The 20,596-nt window shown below is 34.8% G+C and overlaps 2 protein-coding genes across 4 annotated transcripts; one reads left to right on the top strand and one right to left on the bottom strand.

Annotated features, from left to right (window-relative positions):
- Positions 1–615: 615 nt before the first annotated feature.
- LOC110030145 (fructokinase-like 2, chloroplastic) lies at positions 616–4,536 on the top strand (the record flags this gene model as incomplete). The annotated part of the gene is given in 2 exon segments (XM_020732731.1): positions 616–1,087; positions 4,033–4,536. Coding segments are annotated over 2 exon segments (723 nt in total), but the record flags the coding sequence as incomplete, so codon positions are not given.
- Positions 4,537–10,597: 6,061 nt separating this feature from the next.
- On the bottom strand, positions 10,598–17,280 carry LOC110030026 (eukaryotic translation initiation factor 3 subunit M-like). 3 transcript variants are annotated; one of them, XM_020732578.1, is made up of 10 exons: positions 16,810–17,280; positions 16,275–16,404; positions 15,127–15,265; positions 14,830–15,042; positions 14,578–14,716; positions 11,362–11,512; positions 11,184–11,293; positions 11,012–11,109; positions 10,794–10,844; positions 10,598–10,702 (listed from the first exon to the last, which is right to left on the bottom strand). In XM_020732578.1, the coding sequence occupies exons 1-9, from the start codon at positions 16,900–16,902 to the stop codon at positions 10,841–10,843; spliced, it is 1,077 nt and encodes a 358-aa protein (XP_020588237.1). In that variant the 5' UTR covers positions 16,903–17,280; the 3' UTR covers positions 10,598–10,702; positions 10,794–10,840. The 3 variants fall into 3 exon arrangements, with proteins under 3 accessions (XP_020588237.1, XP_020588230.1, XP_020588225.1); XM_020732571.1 differs by lacking the exon at positions 10,794–10,844; XM_020732566.1 differs by lacking the exons at positions 10,598–10,702; positions 10,794–10,844; positions 11,012–11,109 and having other exon boundaries at positions 11,211–11,304.
- Positions 17,281–20,596: the final 3,316 nt, after the last annotated feature.

The following is a 20,596-nucleotide window of genomic DNA, read 5'->3' on the forward strand; positions in this document are numbered from 1 at the left end:
CGAACAAGTCGGAGCAGAAAAATGATTAATAAGGAGCCTTCTGACCAGCGGTCTGCAGATGTGATTGTAAGTACTGAAGAAAAGGAGAAAGTCCAAGATGAGGCTTCTGTTGAAGCTTCTAAGAAAACTACAAGTAGAGTTCGGAAAAAAGGTATGCTTCGACTACTATCATCAAGAGCCTTGTGTATCCTACAACAGTTCATTAGAATAAAGAGCTAAGTGTCAAAATCGTCCTATCTAAATACGTGTTTTGTTTGTTTAAGTTACCTATAAATTTAAGGAAGAATTTCATACATACGACTTAAATTCTTATGTATTTACATATCTAACAGACAAACTTTCATTTTTACATGTATGTCACGTTATCTATGAAAAGGGTATAATAGTTCTATATTTTATGTCATATGAAAGATTTTGATTGTACAATTATAAAAAGTAAAATTTAGGTGTTAGATATATAAATGCATAAGAATAGGGTCGTATGTATGCACATGCCCCTAAATTTTATAGAATATGAGATTAAAATAGCCTCATGTAAACAGTCGGTGTACTATTTTGGCACTTCACTTGAAACGATTTAATCATTTTCTATTCTAAACCAAATATTGAATGCAGGGGAAGATGTTCTATTTCAATTCCTCATCCTTATTAGCACAAAGCACAAGATTAACCACAATGGAAGCCATTAGGATTTCCAAGAAGTATGGAGGGCTTATTTTCTTTGACCTCAACCTCCCATTACCTCTGTGGAAATCCAGAACTGAAACCAATTTGTTCATCGAAGAAGCATGGAACGCTGCAGATATCATTGAAGTAACAAAACAGGAGCTAGAATTCTTGTGTGGGATAGAGCCCACTGAGAAATTTGATACAAAAGACAACGAGAAATCCAAATTCACCCACTATAAGCACGAGGTGGTGAAACAGCTATGGCATGATGATCTCAAAGTTCTATTTGTGACAAATGGAACTTCTAAGGTGCATTATTACACCATAAATGATAACGGTTTTGTTCGTGGAATGGAAGATGCTCCTATCACTCCTTTCACGAGCGATATGTCGGTATCTGGGGACGCTCTTGTTGCAGGTATGTAAGAGCTCGATCCTATTTAGGCTTTATTTTGATAAAAAATATTCAAAATAATTTGTAAATAATATATTTACAATTGTAGATAAGGTACACTCGATAGAATGAATGAAAAATTAAGATTCATAAAGTCAACCTTGATTGATTGCGATAATGCTTTTGATGATAGTGACTATATCAAGGCAAAATGATAAGATGAAGTTGTAGAAAAATTAGGAAGGATAAATTGATAATACTAGAAGATTGATGTTTGGACATCAATTGAAGATTGAACATGTTGAAATTCATAATAAAGTGGAATCCAAAATAATCTCATTGATATGAAAGGGGTGTAAATAAGCTTATATAAATCCTAGAATACGAAAGATAATTAAAAGAAATAACATGAAAGGGAAAGATATATCGCATAATATCTCCCATAATGAAATCATGTTAATTATTTAGAGATAAAAGGAAATAATATAAAAAAGAAAGCCTAAAATAGGAAAGAAATAACCCCTACTATAAGGAAATACATATAAAATAGCAAAGGAAATAACTCCTTAATCCAAGGAAATAATTTATTCCTCATAATTTCTCACATGAATAAATTATAATTTCCTAGTTTAACTCATATCACTCCCTCTCAAGTTGAAACATGGTTGAAAACCATTTTCAACCTCGATTTGAAAACTCCAAACAATAGGTGAGGAAGATCCTGAGAAGTAAAACTTGAAGTCTTTATCCATGTTGCGGTTGTCTTTGACTGCACTTCCTGCAATACATGTAGGTAGGTGGAAGACTCCTATAGATACTGTAATAGGGGAGTTATAAGGGAAGTAGACAACAACGGTTGCAGGTCCTGCAATTTCTGTAGGTAGACAGAAAACTCCTACAGATAATGTTGCAGAAGAGTTTGGAGGGAAATAAGCAATTGTGATTCTTTTGACTGCACCTCGTGCAGTGTCTATAGGTAAACGGAAGGCTGCTATAAGTAATGTTGCAGAAGAGTTTGTAGAGAAGTCGACAACCAACAAGAAAACTACAGGGTATGGCCTGCAAAACAATAACTCAAGAGGCAGGTCTCGTTGCAAGAAAAACTCCAGAGAAGAACGTGTTACAGAAAAATAACTCAAGAGGTAGATTTTGTTGCAGGAAAAGAATTCAGAGGAAGATGTGCTTAAGGAAGAATTCAGGAGGATGGTCGGCTGCAGTGATAGCTCCAGAGGAGGGCCTGAAACAGGAAAAAGCTCCAGAGGATGACCTACTGGGAAAGCTCCAGCAGAGGGTTTGCAGCAGAAAAGTTTCGGATGAGAGTCTGATGCAGGAAAAAAGTTCTGGAGGATGGGCTGATACAAAAAAAGGCTCTAGAGGAGGGCTTACTGTAAGGAAAAGCTCCGGAGGAGGGCCTGATACAAGAAAAGTTTTGGAGGATGGTCTGATGTAGGAAAAAGTTTTGGAGGAGGCCTGTAATAAAATATCTTGAACAGGATGATAATGGCTTTAATGGGCTTCCAACACAAAAACAGCCACAGAAGCACCTGCACTAAATAAACCACTTCATTGACTGTATAGAAAGTTGGTCTGATGCCATCACTGGACACTCCCCCTGCCTGGTCATATATCCACCCGACGTCCTCACTATCGCAAATGGAAGCCAGAGCGGCGGCGCCAAGCAAGTAACTTAAGGAATCAGGGAAATCGGACTGCGGGAAACCGGAAGGTCGGACTATTGTAGGGAACATGTGCTAAAGAATAGCGGGAATGCGGTTTAGGCAATATGTCCAAGTCTTTTTAGGTCTACCTCTACCTTTCTTAAAATTAGTAAAATCTAAAACATCTACTCTTCTAACTGGATCATCGGATGAGCGACATTCTAAAACATCTACTCTTCTAACTGGATCATCAGATGAGCGACATGCGGATGAGCGACATTTAAGAGCCGTCTGGCAACGAATATTGTTTAAGTTATTAGGATTTAGTAAATCCTGTAAATCATGATTTACTAAATCTTGAAAGGGTTAAATCCCGAAAATTATCTGGCAATGCAATCTTGTAAATCGTGTAAATCCATTAAAATTGTTTGGAAAGTTTTGCCTACATCCAGATAATTCCAATAACTCTATCCTGTAAATTTCGTAAATCAACCGATTCGTGGGATTTAGTAAATCCTGGATTCATGGTCGAAATTCGTGAAATCCATATTTATCAAATGCTCGGTTTTATTTTGTCCAAAATGATCGTCTTACAAGATTTAACCTACATCTAGGTTAAATCTCGCTCTAAATCCATTACTAGACAGTAGCTTAATGTCACCATACCATCAATTGAAGATAAGTAATGAAAAATTGACTGGGAGATTTGAATTTGTAGAATGAAGGTACTTCAGAAGGTGAGATAAAATATCTAACACCTAAAGTTTACTTTTCATAATTATACCACCCAAATATTTCATTTCACATTAAAATTCATGTTAATTATTTAGAGATAAAAGGAAATAATATATGCATTAAAATTTATAACTTTAAATTTTTAGAAGTGAAACACACTTTTTCATGCATGGGTGACATATATGTATATATGTAAAAAAAGGAAGTTTAGGTGTTGTTAGATATTTAAATACATGTATATTTACTGGTATGTATGTAAACCTTCCAATAAATATCAAAATATTAGGATGGAAATAAATGATAAACTGGTAAACATGAAATAACATTGAAAGATGCCATTCAAAAACTTTGCCCTGAATGAATGAAAAATGAGGATTTATCAGGCTTAAGCCATTCCTTCTATTAACTTGTGCCTATTTGTTATGGAAGATTTACATATTTAGCACATAAACATTGATATTTACATGAATACCACCTTATTTATGCATCAAAAGGTGTATTTCTCTTTTAAATATAAATTCATAAGATTTGTGTGGTGCTTATTTAAATGTTCCCCATTTTTTTTTATGCTGTCAGGTCTCATGAGAATGCTTACAGTACAGCCACATCTAATCACCAACAAGGGGTATTTAGAACACATGATTAAGTATGCAATTAATTGTGGAGTCATAGATCAGTGGTTGCTGGCCAGACTTGTGGGATTTCCTCCCAAAGAGAGTGTGGATCCCTCTGCTGCTGCAACTGGAAGCAGATATGTTTCAATTTCAGAGCAGGAATTCAGAACTGTAGATGAAGCAGTAGAGGATATGAAAACTCCATTAATCTGAGAAAGTTTTATGCACATTACCACTCAAATTCCTCTGTATTTATACATCTAACACCTATACTTCAATTTTCACACATATGCCACTTAATGGTGGTATTTTTTATGTGATATGAAAGGTGTGGGGGGTATAAATGTTCACATTGGGATTTAGGTTTTAGAGATGTGGGAATTGGGTGGTATTTATGTAAATGCCCCATCAATCTAATCTCATTGTGCTTTCAGATTGACTGCTCTTATAGGAGGTAAGTGTATTAAGGTGATATATATATATATATATATATATAGTGGAAGATTGAAATGCATACTACTCAAATCTCATGAATTTATATATTTAACACGTAAATTTCAATTTTTACATATGTGCCGTCTTACCATGCTTGAGCATGTGTATTTCACTTTTAAAAGTTAAACTAACGGCATTTTTTATGTGATATGTAAGTTTTGGGTGGCGTAAATGTAAAAAAAAAAATGAAGTATAGGTCTTAGATATGTAATATATAGAAATTGGGTGGTATGCAAGTAAATGCCTCTTTTTCCTTTTGTTGTTGAATCTATTGCTAAGGGTCAACATTATTAGTATGTGTGTTTGTCAATTGAACTGTAAAAAATGAATTGGCAGCTTTTACTTTGTGTGTGTGGATATTGGAAGTACGGCTATCAAAAAAGCTTGTTTTTTGTGAGCAACTCGTGTTCGCCTCGATAAGTAGCTTGTGTTTGACTCATTCTTTAAACTCCAACTATAAACGAGTTGAACACGAAAAATCCTTTTGTTCGATCGTTTTTGGCTTGTTTTACTTTAAAAAAAAAATTATATATAAGTTTAAAAAATAAAAGCTTATGTGGTCTTGTTGTTTTGCTCTTTCTATTGAGCAAAAGTGGTTTAAATTCGAATCCAACACTTTAAATAATAGCCCAACATTGTCTATTGTTGTTGGTCGCTATCTCGCTGGAAAGAACAGAGGGCCCAACAAACCAATACACACTAGAAACTCAACAAACTAATATCAGGCATACAAAAGAAGCTCACAAAAGACAAGGCAAGCTCATTTTGGCTATATTAATGCACATAATGTACACAAGCACACCATGTATATTCAGCACACCTTTCACAAAATAGAAGTTCATACCCACACATGCAAAGAAGCTCACAAATAGCTAAAGTTCAGGAACAAGATGGCATTATCCAGCACAAGAATTGTATCTCCAACTTATTCATACCAATAAGCATGGTGTATTTTCTAAATATTATACATAAGTGTCACTTTACTTATGCATCTCATTTTTTTATAGCAAAAAAATAAATTACTTGAAGTCTACGTAGAGCATAGGCAGCAGATGCGTGGGAGTTCGACGTGTACGAGGCTGATGCGGCGCCAACGTGCTTAAGTGAGAAAAAAACTGGATTTTTCGAATTAAATAAATCTAGAAAATACATTTCAACTTCAAGAATTCATAATTTTGTAAAGAAAAATCGCAAAAATAAAGTAAAAAGTACCTATGGACTTTATGAACAGAGGATAAAATAATAAAAATATAAATATAAATAATTAACTTATATTTATTTTTTTATTAATTAGATGCTCTATAGAGTATTTTAATTATTAAAAATCAAATATAAAATATAAAAATATAAAATTTCAGGGATTAATCCCTATTTCTTTAGGGATATTCTCTGATTTTTCCAAAGTCAAAGGACCTACTTAAAAAACAAAATAGAAGTCAGAAAAATTTAAACTACAATGAAATTTAAAAAGAAAAATTTAAGTAATAACCTTATGCATTAAAATAAATATTTTCACCTCTGAAAATTTAAAAATGTAATTAGAATACTATGGGTAAATTTGTAAAATTACAAATTTTGCATTTCACCCCAAGTTGTCTCTGAATCCTAAGTTGAACATGAAAATCAATCTAGGATACCCTAAGATCACTTCCCAATGAAGACACTACGAGGGTCAAAGTCATGAAGCCCCCTTTATGAACCACTCTTAAATTCAATCTTGGTCTAACCCAATTCAATTCGAACTTAAGATTAATCTAGGTTCAACATAAGCTACTTCAAGCTTAAATTAGGCCAAGCCCCAATTTAGACCTCATCCAAATTAAACTCAACTTTAAATCCGACTCAGGTCTAACCAAAATGGACCTTGCCCAATTCAAACCTTGACTCAACTAAACCCAATTCTAAAACCTAAGGTTTGATCTAGCCCAAACTGAACCTGGCTTAACTGAATTTAAACTTTAAACTTACCCTAGATCTAACCTAAATTGGACCTAACGTAACCAAACTCTGAACCCAGCTTAGGTCTAACCCAATTTTGACCTAGTTCAACTTTAAACAATCCCAGGTCAACCCGACCTAACTCGGGTCAACCCAAATCAACTTAAAATAACTCGAGTCAACTTGGCCTAACTCGGGTTAACCCAAATCAACTTAAAACAAATTTTGGTTAACTTGACTTAACTCGGTTTAACCCAAATCAACTTTAAACAATCTTGGGTGAACTCGACCTAACTTGGGTTAACCCAAATCAACTTAAAATAAACTTGGGTCAACCCGACCAAACTCGAGCCAACCCAAATCAACTAAAGCAGCTCGGTCAACCCGACCTAACTTGAGTTAACCCAAATCAGCTTAAAAAAAACTCAAGTCCACCCCACCTAACTCGGGTCAACCCAAATCAACTAAAACAACTCAAATCAACCCGACCTAAGTCGGGTTAGCCAAAATCAACTAAAATAATTCGGGTCAACCCGACCTAACTTGAGCTAACTCAAATCAATTAAAGTAACTACGGTCAACACAACCGAACTTGGGTAAAGCCAAATCAACTAAAATAACTCGATTCAACCCGACTTAACTCGGGCTAACCCAAATCAACTAAAACAACTCGGGTCAACCCGACCTAAATCGGGCTAACCAAATAAACTCAAACAACTCGAGTTAACCCAAATCAACTCAAATAAATAAGATCAATATATCCTAACTCGAGCTGACCCAAATCAATTAAAATAACTCGAGTCAACCCCAACCAGTCTAAAACCCAACCTCAAACCCAACTTAAGTCTAACCCTGGTTGGTCCTAATCTGAACTTAACTAAAATTAGTTCAAATCTAGCCCAACTTAGACTTAACTTAACCAAATTCAAGTCTAATCTAATCTAGACTTGACTCAATCAAGCTCTAACTTAATCCAACTTAGGTCTAATCCAAATTGGACCTAAACTGACTCGAACCATCAAACCTAATTCAAGTATAATCCGACCTAGGCTTGATCAATTGAAACAATCTGGGTCGACCCGACCAAACTCGAATCAACTTAAGCCAACTAAACATTCATCTTAGGTTAATCCAGCCTAACCCGGGTTAACCTAAATCAACCAGAACTCAACCTAAGTTAACCCGATCAAACTCGGAAAAACTCAAACCAACTTGGTTTAACTCAACCTAACTTAGGTTAACCACCCATATCAACTTAAATAGAGTCTGAATTAATAGAACGATGGAAGGCCAAATAGATGAGGAACCTAACAGCCCTAGGACGATGGAAGGCCATGGGCATCTTGACCGGGTTGTCCTAAATAAAAAAATAATAATAATAGAAATAAACAATAAACATATTTACATTGAGCAAAACATGTTAAATATGTTTTGCAAGAATGACAAATGAAATGCCACCTTAGATCTACTTTGTATGTTATTAAAGTGTGCTAACTCTGCTTTGCAGGGATGACAAATAAAATACTGACAGTGACTTTATATATGCTTAAAAATACAAGCATTTAATACTACTGCTAGAAGATTTAATTCCTCAGCAACAGCACCAAAACTTAATAACAGTTATAGATTTGATAAAGATGTATATATAAAATATTCAATAATGGTAAAGTCACACTTATCAACGCAAGTATACGTATCGCTCAAGTAATATAGGGCTCTAATGGAGTCCTAAATATTGATCCCACTGGGAGTAATATTAGAACTATGAATTAAGATTTTAGAAAATCAATACTTAATCACAACAATGTAATTCAAATTGCTTATCTGTCACTAATAGACAATTGAAATAAATACGTAATTTTGATAACTCTTAAATAACTAATTATACTAATAAAATTTCTAATATGATATTCAATATATAAGAAAGCATCCTTCTCTTTGTCAATGAATTATAGTGAATGGATAAAGTGAATCAGTTCAAATTGTATTGTGTCAAATAAAAGCATACATATTCTTTACCCTTTGGTTCAGACATAAAGAAAATTGACTAATCCTATGCATGTTTACTGAATCTGCGGCCCTACGCTTAGGGGGAATTGAATCCCATACTAAAGAGGATTTACAACTGACAAGGAGATGTCCGACTAACTGATCTGAGTACACGGCGCATATATATAAATGTCATTTTGCCTATGCATGAAAGGTGCATTTCACGTTTTAAAAGTAAAAATAGTGGTATTTTAAATGTAAAAAGTAAATTTTAGATGCTAGACATTTAAAAAAAACTAAAGAGCCGAGCCCATCACATGCTAGGATATGTATAGCCTATATATGTATAAATTGCAGCTCCAAATTGTCAAGGGAACGGCTATTTCATGAAGAATTGATAATAAAATTTCAAAATCATATGGCTCATTTATCACATGAAAGTAAATGCAATGTTTAAATGGAGGATTTACATACATACTGCTGAATTCCTATGTATTTACATATCTAACACCAAAAATTTAATTTTTACATACATGTCATCCTACCTAGGCATGGAAAGATGTAATTTACTTCTTAAAAGTTAAAATGGTAGTTTTTTTATGTGATATGAAAGAATTGGGAAAATTTAGCTGTTAGATATGTAAATGTAGGGTATGTTAAATGCCCCTTAAATATATTAACTGCAGCTCGAGATCAAGTCCATATGACAACTGCTTCGAAAAAGATTAATTGTAAAAGCTCAAACAACGTAGAGCCAATTAAATATATCACAAGTAAGGCTAATAAAAAAACTAGTCTTTTGCTTTTGATCGTATTCTTTATTTATTGAACAAGAAAGACACAAGCATTTATTGCCTTTATCCTGTTCAGTTTGATATCCATCTATCTATCTACCTATCTATCTATCCATCTATGTTCACCTTTATAATTTAGGAATATTTACATAAACACCACTCAATTCTTATGTGTATATATATACAACGCCTGAACCTTAATTTCTACAACTATGCCACCTTACCTAAAGCTATATTTCACTTTTTAAAATTAAAATAATGGTATCTTTTACGTGATAATAAATGTAGCATAGGAATTGGATAGTATGTATGTAAATGCCCCTATAATTTATATGAGGATTTCAAATAAGTTTTATAAAAAATACATTTTGTTTGGCTCGATAAATAAACGAGCAAACATATAGAAAAAGTCATGGCTTGTTTCTTTGATAAGCCGAGATGAAAAACAATTAAGTTTGCTCAAGCTTGAGCCCAATTACACTCCTAATCATATGGAAGTATATTCATGGCCCAAATACACGTGCTCGAGCTCGAGCTCGATTGTCACGGCGACAACCTTTTCATGAAGGATTGGTTCATCATAAAAATTAAACATGCATGGTTCATTTGTCACATAAGAAGAAAAATCCAAAATGTAAAATAAAGGATCAGAAAGTAAGGGTTGCATTAGAGGGACAACTTTGATGAAGAAATAATTTATCATAAAACAATATTTACCATACTGAGAGTTCCACAAATAGGTCAAAATGGCATGCTATATATTAAAACTTAATATATATGGAGATGATGGTAAATCAACTCAGAGGTGGTGTTAAAAATGAGTGAACTTGAATGGGTGAAAGAGTATTACTTTTGATTAGAAAGGTCCAAAATTACAAGCATAATTTATCATCTTTTTATAAAAGGGGCATTTACATACATAGCCCATCATTCTTCCGTATTTACATATCTCACACCTAAAGTTTCATATTCACACACATTGCACTCAGAATCTTTAATATCACATCAAAATATCACTATTACCATTTTTAAAAGTGAAATATATCTTTTCATGCACCGGTTTAAAACACCAAAGTACCATGTATATAAATATGAAAGTTTAGATGTGAGATATGTAAACACATAAGAATTGTGTGCAAAGTATGCAAAAATTCCTTAATAAAATCAAGTGCCTAAACATTGGAATTGCATGCATAGTTTCCATGAAGATTCAACATAATATGGCTCATTTATCTATGCATGTAAGATGATAACTTATTAAAGGAAGGTGAAAAATGAGCATGATATTAATCTAAGGGAAGAAGAAACTTACCCTCCACTTCCATAGTTTGGATTGAAGTGCTTGCCACTGTGAGATGCCAAATACCCGTTCTGTCCGCCGACTGCATGAGACGCGATAGATATCCTATTTAAGGACTGGAAAAACAAGTAGCTTTCATATTTGTAGACTCATTCATTCACAAGCTCAAGCACATTAAAATGAGTAAAGAAAGATTTACATACATACCACTCAATTCCTGTGTATCTACAATTCAAACTCCTAAACTTCAATTTTTACCTATGCATGAAAATGGTGATAATTTTTAAGTGATATGAAAGATTTGAGTGGTATAAAAATAAAAAAAAGGGTAAAGTTTAGGTGTTAGATATGTAAATGAATAGGAATTGGGTGGTATGTATTGAAATGCCCCATGAGTAAAATGTGCATATAAGCAACTAACGGACCTCACAAGTACAACTTGATTCATTTGATCCATCTTACAGTCCAGAACATTCGACATTATTGCTTTAACAACCCAGCCTTCTACCTCGTCATCCTTGATCTGCAAAAAAAAATAATCGGCAATTTGTATGAAATAAAATATTAGACAAGGGGCAAAAAGAGAATGCAAGTTACCCGAAGAGCCTCCACAACTTCAGTATAAGGAATTTCACCAGATTCATTACTGGTTAAATCTATCAAAGACATCAATCTCATCTTTGTAATGCATTCCTCATGAACCAGACCTATATGGAACCTTTAGAGCAATAAGGTTATTCTAAATAAATTTGCATTTAGTAATTTATTATTATACCATAGCTCCTCAGTAAGGCTGAATTTCCAGCATGGAAATCTAAGTAGGCATCAAGTCTACCAGTGAGAAAAATCTCTAGTAGCTGATAAACCGAAGCATAATTCTCATCTTTCTCCAATTGTGCAATGGCAGGCATATTTAGCAGGTCACACTGCAAGTAAATCAGGAATACTAAATTTGATGTTGGTAAAATAGTTAGCAATGGAATTAGTCTCAGAAAAATTTACATAAATACCATAGAATTCTTTTGTATATACATATCTAACACCCAAAGTTTGATATCTTATTGCACCTTGGTGGTATATGTCTATGCATGAAAAGGTGAATTTCACTTTTAAAAAGTAGTGATTATGGTACTTTTGATGTGATGTTAAATATTTGAGCGGTGTGCATTTAAATATATATAAATGATTAGGCATTAGGTATGTAAATGCATAAGAATTATGTGGTATGCATATAAAATGTCCCTAAACCTTAAAATAGTCCCTCAACTATTCTTGTGCGACTATTAGTCCTTCAATATAACATTTCTCTAATTTAGCCCCTTGACTATGCAAATCCAAAATAATCCCTTACCTAGAAATTGAGATAAAAAGTGCCGGGAGACTAAATTGACAAAATTTGATATTCTAAGACTAAATTGGTTACATATAAATAGTTAGGGGACCATTTTAAAGTTTAACCCGTTAAAAACATATTAAATATTAGGAATCATCAACATATACCAACTATTTGGATTGGTAGAATAGATAACTATAAGATACTATAGAACAGCAAAGGAAATATATTGTTGGAAAACAAAATAAAGCAAAAGAAAAACAATGCTTGTCCACAAAAATTGCAATAAAAACAATGCTCTATAGATTGCTCGGTCATTAAAACTCAACTTTTTTTAAGACAAATACTATCTATGGGAGAGGCATAATTTCTACAAGTCGCTTTTGTCAGTCTAATTGTTACATTATTCAAGAAATCAAAATACAAGATCAAAGATTTACATGCATACCACTTAATTCCTATGTATCAACATATGTAACAACTAAACTTCAACTTTTACAAATATGCCAACTTAGCTACACATAAAAAGATGTATTTCATTTTTTTTCATATAAAAATTTGATCTTTTTCATGTGCTGTGAAAGATTTTGGTGATATAAATGTGAAAAATAAAGTATAGGTGTTAGACATATAAATACATAAGAATTTGATGGTATGACGTAAATGCCCCTATTATTTATCAAGAACAATTGTGCAAGTCATGAAGGGAGTACTTTTTAAATCAGACCTTCAGAAATACAGTGTTGGACTTTTTAAGGGGAAAAAAGAAGATAATAATGTTCATGTAAGCCATTCCTTCCTTATTTTTGATATGAGTAGTTGGGAAAGATGGATAGTATTATTATATTGGTTCCAAATTAATTTCTCATTGCAATAGCTGAGCAAGTTTAAAAAAATTTTCCGAATAAAACCTTGCCTTTTGTTTATGTTTCAGCAGTTGTAATGGAAGAAATACACAGTATTCTGTGCAATAGGATGTAAATACTTTACTGTTATCTTCCCTTCTCTTTGCTTAGCATGCTATCACAGCAATGGGATTATTGTGTTCTTCTTTATTCTAAAACGGTTATCGCAATCTATGAACGAACCTAAGAAAATGATGACAGCATCATATCTTACGAGAAAGGAACAACAATGCCATACTTAAAAAGCCTCATTTCAAAAAATGTCCCTGGTTTTTACAAAAAACCATATTTCAACCAACAATGTACAAAATGGTATCAAACCCGATTGTACTCATTACTTCCTTCGGCCCCAAATTGTCAAGATGTACATCTCACACAAAAACAAGTTTTTCTACATGAATGATAATACACCCCACAACTAAAACCCAATAACCCAGCCTTCCGAAGAAGGGGACAAAGAACACAGTCACCCTATGCGTAGCATGATTATGATAATACACCCCACAACTAAAACCCAATAACCCAATAACCCAGTTTTTCAACAAAGTAACGTGGTTCCCACTCTTCCAAAAACGGATAAAAAAGAAACATAATTGCCTTGATTAGTTTAGCATCTGAAATGATCATCATAAAAGACATCTTTTAGTCTGAAAAACTAATTGGCTACTAAATTTGAGACAAGCATGGGACGTCTAAAGTAACTATTAGGCATTGAAGCGACAAGATCAAAATCATACATCTTCCGGCTACAAAAAAAAATGTGTGGAAAACCTAATAGTTGAAGTAGGGATTCTTAATTATATGCCTATCAATGCCCTTATGGTAGTGTTAGGCGCTGGAGGCCGCACTCCGATCGTGAATCGCGATCTCCCGCACCCGCTTCGGCCTTCACGTACCCAATCGCGACGATTTGCGGTCCTTGTTCACGATCCCGCTCCGCGATCTCGCCCGCGCGAAGCTTTGCGTCTCTTCGCCAGCAACTGCTCCCGCCTCCCTTCCATTACGCGAACATCTCCCGCTCCACGTCAGGTTCGGTTCACATATATTCGCAAAACTGAAGCCTCAACTATCTCTTGTTTTGCGAAACATGAACTCTCTTTCTCTGCTCCCTCTGCGCGAGTTTCTGCTAACGTTGAAGGAATGATTTCGTTCTTGCGTTGAAGACAGGAAGGAAGGATTTGCGTTGAAGACAAGCGGTGAAGTCAGAAAGGAGATTTCTCCTTTGATTCTTCTTGAGACTTACGGGAAGCAGAAGAAGGAAGAAGAAGATAGTGAAGAAGGTGTTCCTCTTGGTGACTTGTGGCAGAAGAGAAACAAGTTTTCTCTTGTATATTTTTCTTCTTCTTCGGTGTTCTTGTTCTTGGGTGAATCTTGGTGTAAAGAGAAAAAGCAAGTGAGAAATTCTGTAATTGGCGTTGTGATTAAACTGGTGTAAATTTCCTCAATTAGTAAAATCCTCTGCAACTCCGTGGATGTAGGCAATTTGCCGAACCACGTAAATCTGTGTGTTTTTTTCTGGTGTGAATTTTTCTCGTGCTATTTTTCACTTCGTCGTCGATCGTTTTAAATTTTATATATACCCCAACAACTGATTTCAAAGCAAATAACTGTGGATGTTACTCTTATTTTTCTATTGTAAAGAGGGCATTGTTTTACCACATTATAGTTTTCTAAAATTTCGTGTATCTACCTTCAACTTAGGAACCTCGGAAATGGACACCCACATGCAATAAGGGCTTAGCTTCTATGGTACCTCAAAGATGTCTGGAGACTTCACAAACTCTGTTATAGCTCGGACAGCTTCCTCTTTTTCCTCATTCATTGCAAGAGCTTCCTCAGTGGAAAAGGTAGTTAAGTACTTAGACAAGATGACAAAGGATTCTTTGCATGTGCTGCAAAGGAGAAAAAATATATCATCTAATGTTAATAATCATACAAACAGACATAGCAAACCAAATCATTCATATAAAAAAGTTGCAAACTAAAATAAAATTTTCATACGTACTTTTTACTATCCTTTAAAATGTTAGAGATGGCCAAAAAAAGCTCTCTCTGATCCTCTTTTCCAATATTCCATTCTTGTAGAAAACTATCGATCAACTTAAATGAAGGAATGATGCTCTCAGTCACCTTTCCATTAGCTGCCAAAGTTAGCACTTTTTTGTAAACCAAGAACCTGCTGTAAGGATCCTCTAACAGATTGTACAGATTGAACAAACTGTTTGTAAAAGAAAATGTAAATTTATAAGTAAAGAATTCTGGTACGAGTACCAAAATAAAAAGTAATAGATCTTCCTCTTACATCTTCAAGCGTAGAGCGGGTTTGTCATTTGGGTGGTCGATTATCTTAGTTGAAATAAGCTTTACTATCTCCAATGTTTCATCTGAACTACCAGCTCTTGTTGCAAGGGTACATATGACGGTGAAGGTGCACTCGAAATCTGATGTAAGAAACCAAATGCCTCAATATTTTTTACAATAGATTATGAAAGGAAATACAAATATATGGCTTTCTTCTTTAAAAGATAAAAGGGAAATTTACATACGTAGCACACAATTCTTAAGTATTTACATATCTCGCAACTAAGCTTTCATTTTTACATACAAAACATTTTGGTGCTTTAAAACTATGCATAAAAAGGTACATTTCATTTTTAAAAAAGTGATAATAGCGCTACTTTTTATGTGATATTGATCATTCGAGAGTTATGTGTGTAAATATGGAATTTTAGGTGTAAGATATGTAAATACATAAAAATTGTGTGCCATGTATGTAAATGCCCTTAGATAAAAATATGCGATGAAATTTTCAATTGCATTAATCAATCCCTCGCTGCTAATTGCTCGAAATAGAAGCATCACATGGTCTCAACTCTATGTTATATGGCCATAATAAAACTGAAGAGTTATAAGACTAAAAGGAATCAATCACCAAGAGTAGGAAAAAAAACATATAGTATGCTTCAGACCCATAAATTTAGCGTTGTAACAATAAGATTTACAATACATGCATATTACGCGGCAGATTATGTGCATTGTTCATATTACGCTGTAGATTATGTGCACTGTGCATATTACATGAATGAAACCTATAAGAGCATGATACAATTAGATCCAAACTACTAGGCCCCATCAATAGAAAATGACCATAACATATAAAATGCTAGGGAAATGTACATATCATGCACATAAATCTTATTTATTTACATACCTCGCACCTAAACTTTCATATTACATGACATGGCACTTTCATGATGTAAGCCTATGCATGAAAAGAGTGTATTTTACTTTTAAAAAGGTAGTAATAGTGCTATTTTTAGTTTATATTAAGAATTTCAGCGCTATGCTCAAATATGAAATTTTAAGAGTGAGATATGTAAATACATAAGAATTGTGTGCTATGTATCTAACTGCCCCAATAATAAAACTAAGGATTCTAAAAAATTGTACCTTTCTCAGAGACTCTTGAAGTTATAAGCTCGGCTGAAGTAAGCATAAGAGAAACCAAATCCACCCACCTACCCATCACCATGCATTCTTGAGCCTCAATGCATAGCCTGGCAACCTGAGGTTCTGCCACCTAAGAAATCACAAAGAAGTAGATAAATTTCTATAATTAATTGCTAAAAAAGCTCCGAAAAATAGCAAATTAATCATCAATACAAATATAGAACAGTGACATATCCTTTAGCCCAAGATGAAAATGTAGGAACACTCAATCAGAAAACCCTCTAATTATCAAATACCTAATGAGCTAATGGTGTTGCTTAAGCTATCGAGAACACGAAATGAGTATCGAGCATCTTGAACATGCTTATGAAGGAAAACCTAAAACCATTTCAACATAAACTTATTAGGCACAAAAATTGCAGTTAAAAACAGTGAAGAAACAATCTTTCTGCAGAGTTTGACAGAACCTAGGAAGATAACCAGACCAATGCAACGTGCGAACTGAAATCGACTAAAGAAGGAGAAGAATCCCTACCTCCGGACCTGCGTCGGCCCAAGCGAGCTCCGACGTGAAGCGCACAACAGCGATTACAGGATCTTCCTCCGATGTCGGCACTATCGTCGTCATCGAGGAAGAACTTAGGGGCTGTTGGTAGCCGGTTTTAAGCAGTACTTACGCCGGATTTAAGCTAAATCCTGGCAAACGGCACAGAACGCCTCCGTAAATCCTGAGCCCCCTTAAATCCCAAAATGATGCCGATTCCTGATAAATCCGGGACTTACTGAATTCTGTCAATTGGCGGACGTACTAAATCCGGAACAAGCGAAGAGGAAGAATGGCGTGAATAGGCTTCACCTTCGTCAATGACTTCTGGCAGGAGCGGAGCGGAAGGATGAGATATTTGGAAGTTAAGGTGGTCTCTGTGAGCCGCAATCCCGTCGTTGCCTTCCCAGCTAGCTCTCTAATGGCGACTGTGGCGAAGGTTTGCAATGGTTTTGAGCAGAGAGGAAGAAGAATGGCGATTTTAATTTATATATTATTTATGTTTATTTTATTTTATTTTATTAAATTTTTTAATTAATAATTAATTTATATGTTACAAAATTAATCTTAATTAGATAAATTTAAATGTAATTATTAAGGCCAGTTTGGTTTGCTCAAAATGAGGTTCTCTCTAAAATAAATGCATGATGTTATTTTTTTATTTAGTTTGAAGTATATTAAATATAATGTATTTTAATTTTTTTTAGGGGCAATGAAAGTTCGACACAACAATGACTGATAACTAGCCGATGAGAGTCTGACATCCATGATCAGCACAACAATGATCGATAACTAAGCTAGGGAGGCGGCAAACTGCAATGACAATAAATCTTTTTCGATACAACAACTGACTATAACATTTTACATAAATTATGTAATTCAAATTCATCACTGAATTCTAATTTCGACAAAAATGAACTACAAACTCAACTTTAAATTTATTCAAACTTTACAATATATTTATCACACCACTTTATGGATAAAAACATATTTAATATTTAAACTATTTTAGTCAAATTTTAAATAATTGTATTTTATTTAATTAATAATTGATTAATGTTATCAATTATTTGAGCAAAGGGTTTAAGAAGCCATTTTCGACTGCACAGCAGGAAACCTGGACGCCATTATCCCGGCGGTGAGAGCTTTCAAAGCATTGGGCGAATCTCCGTCCTAAATGGCGTCCTTCTCTTTCTCATGGCCTCTCCCTCTCCTCAGGTTCTTCTCACTCCAATCGCTGTATATTCTGCATCATCTACCTCACCCAAGTCATTTTTATGTGTCTTCCTGCTACCAATGAAGTTGGCATTAACTATTCCCTTTTCCGAATCTGTTAATTTCATCGAATATTGCATTTCTACTTTTTCCTAGAACTTATGGCTTTATTTGGATGCGAGGGATTTGATAGGAACTGATGAAAACGGTTGAAAAGCTTAAAATGGTTGGAGATGAATAGCCAACCTATAATTTTTTGGAAAATTACATAATTTCATTCGCTTTTCTTCGATCCAAGCGATCCTTGAGGCTGTGCTTAGTTTTTGTAGAGTTGGTGGAAAGGATTATTTTTTCTTTCTTTTAATCTCATCTTTACTGTTTGGATTGAGTGTAATTCATAGATATACATATGTGTGTATCTATCTTTATATATGTATACATATGTATATGTATACATATGAGTGTAATTCATAAGATTGAGTGTAATTCATAGGAAAATGATTTTTCATAGGAAATTAGTGCATACTTATATTTTCCTTACGTTGCTCTGCTTATACCCACCAGAAGAAAAGTTGAAGTTAAACTGGAGTATGAATTGAGAACCTGCAGGAAGAGAATCAGAGTGGAAGCTGAAAGCACGGAGGAGAATTTAGTGCAGGGATCACAGCCATGTCATGCTGAACATTGGTAATTCTTTTTCAAAACCATACGGTGATGCAACAATTTGTATATATACTAATGAAGAGAAACTCCTGGAGCACCTGATGTGGTTCCAGACAGCCAGATGGTGATAAGGGAGGTGAGATATCCTGCAGTGCTTAGGTTTCGGTTACAGCTATAGGGTCGATCGTTACCTCCCCTCAGATCACAATCTAGTGAAGGGATTGTCAGCTTGGTGCGTAGTTGTGAATTTGGTTTGTGGCAAACATGTAGTGAGGATATATAGTGTTTGATCTTGTGCGGCAATATGCTGTACTTGAATAGCTTTTGAGGATACATCATCACGAACAAAATGATGTCAATCTCAATACGCTTAGTGCGAGCATGGAAGATCGTGTTGAGGGTGATTGCAATGGCTAAAGTTTTGTCACAGTGGATATGTGTTGTCGCAGCTATGAGAATGTGAAACTCTTGGAGAAGTTGTCCGAGCCAAATTATATCCGGAGTTGCAACAACTAAGGCCCTGTGTTTGGTTTCAGTAGATAATTGTGCAATAGGCCTTTGCTTATGAACAATCTAGGAGATGAGGTTGTTGCCTAAGAAGGAGCAAAATCCTGGCGTGGATCTGCGATCATCAAAGTTTCCAGCCCAACCCTAGTCCAAATAGCTTCTATGGTAGCGTATTAGGCATTTAATGAGCTGAAAGTGATATAAGAGAGGTTTGTGCATATGCCGGCATAGTTAGTAGACTGAAAGGCTATATTTGGCCTTATAATGATGAGAAATTGCAAGGAATCAGCCAATTGGCAATATTGGTTGGTATTAGGGTATTCTTCTGAGAAATTGTGTCAGGTTTCAACTGGTGAGGTGTCAGAGTGGTTATAGGTTTGTAGTTTGTTATGCCTAGTTGTTGTTGAAGAGAGCTTATGTATGCCTTTTGATTCAAGAAGTATCTTTTGAGATAGTGCCGTCTGTGACCTCCCAAGAAGGTTTTTACTTCCCCAAGCTTTTTGAATTGGAATGCTGATCTTTGGTCTTGTATGATTGTGGAGATTGCTGAGGAATCTTTGCTTGTGAATATATCATCCACATAGATTAATGGGGAGGGATCAACTGTGCTCATTTTATTCCCTTTGCTTTTGAGAAAGAGTGGTGTACCAATGCCCCGGTGCTTGTTTGAGGCCATAGATAGTTATGGAATCACATTTGATCAGAAAATTGAGCATATTAGAATCCATGTGTCTGCTGCATATATATATATATATAGTTTCTTCTAGTATGCCATGTAGAAATGTTTGACTTGCTGCACTGGCCACATCTGATAGAGAACAATTGTAAGAAGAATCTTGATTGTGGGTAGTTTCGCAACCGGGATAAAGTTTCATTGTAATCGATATCTTGCATTTGTTTGAACCCCTGAGCTACAACTCTCACTTTGTATTTGGCAATTGACCCATCAGAATTGAGTTTTATTCTTTAGGTCTATCTGCAATCAATGATATTTAGGTTAGGTGGCAGGAAAACTAAAATCCAAGTTCCCTGACATTGGAGTGCATGGAACTCACTTCTGATATTTTGATTAGGTGGTGGGACAACAAGAACCTAAGTTCCCTTACGTTGCAGTGCATGAAACTCACCGCACATGGCTTTTCTTGTTTTCCTTGTTTGGGTATAGCAGGTGAGGTGCGGTTTTGGAGAGTTTGTGCTGTGGAGATCAAGGATCTGCTTAGGTTTGAGCGATCTGGTGAGCATGGGACGAGTGATTTATGGGGGCTGGAGCGGTGAGGTAGATTGAGTGGATGTAAGAGATTGTATTGGATATAAGAGAGATTGTTTTGGAGCTTGTTGGAGATTGTTTTGGAGCTTGTTGGGTGAATTTGTTGATAATGAGCTGTTTGGTGTG

This window comes from Phalaenopsis equestris, unplaced genomic scaffold (assembly GCF_001263595.1).
Source record: "Phalaenopsis equestris unplaced genomic scaffold, ASM126359v1 Scaffold000002, whole genome shotgun sequence".
NCBI classification, from domain to species: domain Eukaryota; kingdom Viridiplantae; phylum Streptophyta; class Magnoliopsida; order Asparagales; family Orchidaceae; genus Phalaenopsis; species Phalaenopsis equestris.

Excerpts from the sequence above, each read along its gene's own strand:
- LOC110030026 (XM_020732571.1), bottom strand. The coding sequence starts at position 16,902 with ATGACGACGATAGTGCCGACATCGGAGGAAGATCCTGTAATCGCTGTT. Across the intron at positions 16,405-16,809 it reads GGGCCGACGCAGGTCCGGAG|GTGGCAGAACCTCAGGTTGC; the intron begins GTAGGGATTCTT and ends GTGATTTCTTAG. Across the intron at positions 15,266-16,274 it reads TTCAAGAGTCTCTGAGAAAG|ATTTCGAGTGCACCTTCACC; the intron begins GTACAATTTTTT and ends TTCTTACATCAG.